The following is a 6,000-nucleotide window of genomic DNA, read 5'->3' as shown; positions in this document are numbered from 1 at the left end:
TTTTTTTTGTCAGATATTAGTTATGAAGCACATCATAGGAAATTTAATTCACTTCCCTTTATTTGGTTATTACATTTGCTTCCTAGAAAACAGAATATAAAGGACAAAAATCTGTCTCAAGCCTTTTTGACCAGAGTTATATAAAAGTGTCAGTTCCAAGTATAGTGGTTAATTTGAAATGCTGTTATATGACAAGCTCCTCTGATTGTATTTGCTTTTTTCACATCAGATTGTTTTCATGTAGCAACTGTTCCTTGGAGAATGGAAAATTTGTTCTCAAATTAATTTTGCTGTTCTATTGTCTTCCTTTATTTCCCCAAGTGTATTTATTTATATTGCAATCTTAATAAACTAATACAAATGGAATTCCAGTTAGACTTTTGATTACATCAGTTGTCACTGAGAAGTGAAACTGCAGAAACAGATGTTTGAGGGTGTTGAAAGACATCCTTAAAATCTCATCTAAATATAGAATCAGCATGGTTTGGGTTGGATGGGACCTTAAAGATATCGCATAAAAGAATATCCATACTAGCTATATGTCCCCCTTTCCTCTTATTTATTTTTTTCCCTAAACAATCTGAAAACTTCAACCTGTGTTATTAGAAACACTTGTAACCAAAACCAATGATAAATATGTATAGAGAATGTTATGTTATTTATATATATATAAATATTTATATATAAAAATATATATATTTTTATATATATATATATATAAAAATATATATATATATTTATATACACACCTACCACATTTATTATAGTTTTTTAGGACACTAACATATCAAATCTTACACTTAAAAAAGAGCCAGATGCTACACACTGGAAATCATACTTTGATATATTATAAAGCTATATTGTAAGCCCACTGCATGGGCTTCATGTGCACATAAAACCTATAGGTACATAAATAATATCAAATGACAAAACTAGAAAGCAGTTTCTTCATACTTTATTTTATAATTTCTCACTAAATATATTTACAGGACACGGAGTTTGCTTTAGTGCAATACATAGTAATGTTGCATAAGTACAAACTGTTGAACTTCTAAAAAAAAATAAAGAAATAAAGCACTTAACTGATGTTACAGCTAAGTATGTAAAGCAACATTAGTAACTCTGAGTGAAAATGCTAACAGCATCTTTTCTTTTCATAAACAATTTCTAGAAACAAACCACAAGCCAGCCTCACATATTTCAAACTACTAACCCTTGTACAGTACCATATCATTTAAAAAATGATATTTTTGAAAGCACATATACTGTACTGTATGACAGTCTTTTTCTACAGATACTGACTTACTCTTAATACAAATATGTTATTACCTTGGCAGTTTTGAAGAACAAAGATATCTCAGGATATCAAACATCAGTAACAAACTCTGATAAGCACAGCTTCTTGAGAACTTGCTTTAACAGCATTTCTTCACAGTGATATTTATGAAAGGTTGGAAAAAGATTAGCATAAAATATTTCCATCCTTTTTCAGTTTTTATGCAAAAGTCATTACTTTATATTGGTAATTATAAAATTACAAACACTTTCTATAATAACTGCATCTGTAGTAATGATAGAAAAAGTTATCAGTAAGATATCTAAAATGAGGCTTGCATAAAATGGTAGTTTGAAGAAAATTAGGTATGTCTTTTTTAAAATAATAGTAAGGGAGGTAACTTAATTTAGAATAAGCAACACAGTATTTTAGCAGAGACAACCTATTAATACATGTAAAAAGCTAATTATTTATTAATGTTTAAAAATAAAGGAATTGTGATGAGGTGAAAGAAACATTTAAAAAGACACGATGAAACATTTACTCTTAATCTTAGTTTTGGCACTTCATAGGAACAATTACTTTACCAAAGACCAAAATATGTATAAAAGATAAACAGCTCCTTGACATACCTTGCAAATATAGTACATAAGTACTGGCAAACACTGAAAACATAGTTAAACATTCCCACAGATTTGCACATGCATGCACTAGTCAGACAACAGCATTGTATCTATGTTCTTGGCGGTGACAATCTTGCATTACTTGGGTATTTTAGGCCATTTCTTCAGCAGATCTTGTTTCTGATTTAAGTCTTACAAATTCTTTAGCAACTTCATCATTGGTCCTCTGAGAAAGTATTCTAAGAATTGTTAACCCAGTTTCATCTACAGAGATGTTTCTCAACAAGGGGTACCAAGATGCACAGCTACCTTTCTCTGCTATGTTTTGCAGCTGAATAACTGTCATTCCTATAATGTGATCTTCCCTAGCAAAGCAGTAATCTTTCACTGAGAGGTGAAGTTCATAGGCTCCTGGCTTATCTTCATTACTCAAAATGCTGCATGGATTAAAAATATGAATTTAGAACAAGGAGTTCAGTTTAATTCCCCTAAGGAATGAATATACCTTAGAAAGCTTGTAAAATTTAAAGTGATAGTGGTAGTTTAATTTTTGCAGTTCCATTTTTATTGCAACAGAATATAATTCAGTTTTAAACCTTCTACACAGTTAACCTTTCAGATGCTACTGATGATGTATCATCTATTCCCACTTACGTGAACAGAAACAGAGAATCCACCATTCTCTCAGTATCTGCAATAAACACTGTTGCCTTTCCCTAGAAAGTACCTAAAATGTTCAACTAGTTCCACAACTCTTACAACCGCATCTTTAGATCAACTGCAAAAAATATAGAAAATCACTGGCAGCAAGCCTCAAAAGGAACTCTGCGGTCAGGCACTGACAAAGTAAACTCTGTCCTAGTCAGTGTTGGGAGGCTAATGGGAGGGAAAGGAATTGATCTTGGTTATGAAAGGGGAGGGAGGAGTAAACAGGTGAGAGAAGTGCTGTTAGAACTACTAAACTTAAAACTCCAGGTTAGGTAAAAGTTTCTTATTGCTTTAAGGATTAAATAATAGAGATAAATAATACCATTAACACAGGGACAACCCCTTACGTGTTTAGATATCTCAAGTCATATCTAGAAGTAATAATTAATGCCTCAGTCCAGATAACTACTTAGGCAAATAGATTCCTAGGTAAATAAATAGTTATTCCTATGCAGAGAAATTAATTGTACATTTTAACCAGCTTTCGTAAGCCTGAAAGCTTAGTGGTTGTCATTCATCTTCATATAAAACAAAGATACAAATTACTGAATAATTCTGAAGTGGTGTCTATTTCCATGGACTCTGATAGATAGAGCAGCCTTAGGATGTTTTTTTAAATGTACTTACCGGTTTAACTGCAAGAAATTCTAATGAAATTTGCATGAAGTATGCAATTAACAGACAGAAAAAACTTACAATTGGAAAGTTTCATTGTATTTTGGTGACCATGTATTGCTCTTTGTCTTGGTTCCATGTTTTCTTTTCTTGTCACTTAGGTTAGGACCTAATATGCAGACTTCTACAAATGGCCGGAACATAGCTGTTGTTTGCCAGTTTAGATTAGTAATTGCTACAACTATAAAGAAAGAAAAGAAATGAAGTAAAATAAAATTCCCTTGGAAGAGCCCCCATAATTATCCAGTATGACTGTTTAATGATCCAGTATGACTTTATCCAGTGAAAGGTGATCTGAGAGCTTTCCTATAAAATACCAATACTTGGCAAGCCTAGGAGGAGCTTTGCCACTTCTCTGACAAGTAAGATGTCCGACTACTTTCAGTTACAACAGTAGCAAATATAAACATATATTTTACAAATGCTTTACATTAACAGCTCTCTTATCTGCTACCTTTACTGTAATTTAAAAATTATCTTGTACTAATCTAAATGATACTGGTTTTCCTCTGGAGTTCAGGTTGTGCAGAACAAAGGCATTTTGTTAAAAATAGAACTTTTAAAGTCTTGGTGAAGTCTTTCACCACCCAGCTTTGCTACAGCTTTTGGAAAATTAAATTATATGCAAGCAAATCAGAAGTGTACTTTGGCACATTAGAATTTATAACTCCTTATCTTTGTATATAAATTTTAACTGTCTACACAGAGAAGCACAGACAGTACTTACCTGCATATTCTTAACTTCTGATGATGTTGAGCAAAGAAAAAGTGCGATCCCAATCACCTGAAGCATACTCATTGCTTTACAAGTACTGTAATACTTAACATTTGTTATTTCATGATTGGTATGTTTTACTTAGGATGTAGTGCTTGGGAGTTTTGACTTTGTTGCTGTTTTCTCTTTAAAATTAGCTATTTGAAACTTACCTTTTACAGTGACTTTATGCTCACCAGTTCCAGGATGTGTAGAGACATTCACCTGTATAGATATCTCACCCACTGAATTATTGGTGGTTTGAACTGAAATAATAATAGTAGGTTAGCACACTTGGCTTCTCAATACATCAAGAGAAACAGTGAAAGAAGGTGAGTGGTATTTTCTGTTGGAAACACAAACTTCTGACATATATTTCACATTTTAGTGGGAGTCAGTTACAGATTCGTAAGTGATTTTGCCACAGAAGTACCTAGCAATTGCAAAGGTCTATGTAAAATGCCTCAGTTAAAAATCCCCACCTTTCATCTGGAACCTTCCATTCTGGTTGTCATTAGGTGCGTTTGCATCTTGAAATGCAAAAGCTGGTGGTTTTGTCAAACTTTGTTTGCATGTACACCCCAAAATTCCTATTGCAAGTATGCATTTGGAAAGTTATCTCTGGATTGTTATTGATGAATTCTTTGTTGGGGGTTATGTATAAGCAAACTGCTCAAGTTCTACACTAGCACAGGCACAGGGGCTTAAAGAAAAAAAGGGAGGGTTGTAAGGATGGCGGAGGAGCCAAGAACTTAATTTTGAAAGTTTTTACTTCTGAGCACCAGTGAAGGTTCTAAGTCAATTTGCACATAACAGTTCCTGAAAAGGACTCTGAGTATGTATTAAAAGGTCCTTTTCTATATCAGATTATAACAGTACAACATAAACAAAATTGGATATGGTTACTTGTTCTTTATCTGGATGTCTGTGAATGTCAAACTCTGCGAACAGTGCACTCGCTCCGCAGTCTAATCTCTGTGAACCATATACTAAAGCAAATTATTACCCCTTTATAACTGGCTACTATTACTGTGGGTTACCAGAGGAAAGTTTCTATCTTCTTTATACAGAAATTTCTTATTCACTGGTTCCCCATCCACCTATATGTGAGGAGAAGAAAATATTTCTTTAGAAGTTTTCCAGCAGCTCATACAGGAATTAAGGAGGGGGTACACAGAAGAGTGGTGTTTTTACTGGGGAAAATTATTTATTTTTTATTTTTTTTTTCCCCTGAGTGAGTTTATACCCAGAATATTCTTTTTTTCCTTTATCATGCATTGTTTTTTCTGGATTTCAACATCAGTGTCTTCCTAGAAACGCGTTCTACAGTGATGTTTATTCATTTATTCATTGTGTTGGCATAATCTGTAATTACATTCTCTACGCTGGTTGAACACTGCAAGGTCAATTAAATACTCTTACCCCAAGCATTACTGCTTCAGAGAACAAGTTTTTTTTTTTCTGATACATCAAAATGTGGAAATTCGGTGCTCAATTAACTTGCTCAGAATCCTTGAATGCTGTTGCATTCTCCAACTTTCAGGTGAGTTTGGCTTGGAATTGTCACGAATCCACTTTTGAATCACAGTCAACAGTGTTTTAGCAAAGATATAGTCTCAATATCTTGATCTGATTATAGCTGCTATGTCTGAATAACAGGTTACCTGTACAAATTTTACTGCTAGATGTAATTCAGGATCCTCGGAGAAGGTGAGCTAATCATTGGACTATTCATAGGTATTGGCTTTGCTCTCCAACTACTAGAGTTATGATGCTATGACTATTTAAGATAGCAGAGTTTGTGTACATAATTACTAGAACAAGCACTGTCGCTATGCCCAAAGTTTGCAATATTTATATATTCTAATATAAACATATGAAAGTTTACATTGTGATGCAAATTCTCATGCAGAAGCATTTATGGAAGATAGACAATTGCTCTGTCTGAAAAAAGGTATTGCTTG

General features: G+C 33.3%; 1 protein-coding gene across 1 annotated transcript in view; it reads right to left on the bottom strand.

Moving 5' to 3' along the window:
* Positions 1–939: 939 nt before the first annotated feature.
* UNC13C (unc-13 homolog C) overlaps positions 940–6,000 on the bottom strand; it is a 212,384-nt gene continuing 207,323 nt past the window's right edge. The window contains exons 34-36 of the mRNA XM_042804059.1: positions 4,210–4,302; positions 3,304–3,463; positions 940–2,336 (exon numbers count right to left, since the gene is read on the bottom strand). Of these exons, the coding sequence (XP_042659993.1) occupies positions 2,051–2,336; positions 3,304–3,463; positions 4,210–4,302 (539 nt within the window). The 3' untranslated portion in view covers positions 940–2,050. The remainder of the gene's footprint in view (positions 2,337–3,303; positions 3,464–4,209; positions 4,303–6,000) is intronic.

Source organism: Tyto alba, unplaced genomic scaffold, assembly GCF_018691265.1.
Source record: "Tyto alba isolate M040663 unplaced genomic scaffold, T.alba_DEE_v4.0 Super-Scaffold_41, whole genome shotgun sequence".
In the NCBI taxonomy this organism is placed as follows: Eukaryota; Metazoa; Chordata; class Aves; order Strigiformes; family Tytonidae; genus Tyto; species Tyto alba.
Note: the sequence above shows the minus strand (reverse complement) of the source record. Positions and strands in the feature narration are given on the sequence as shown.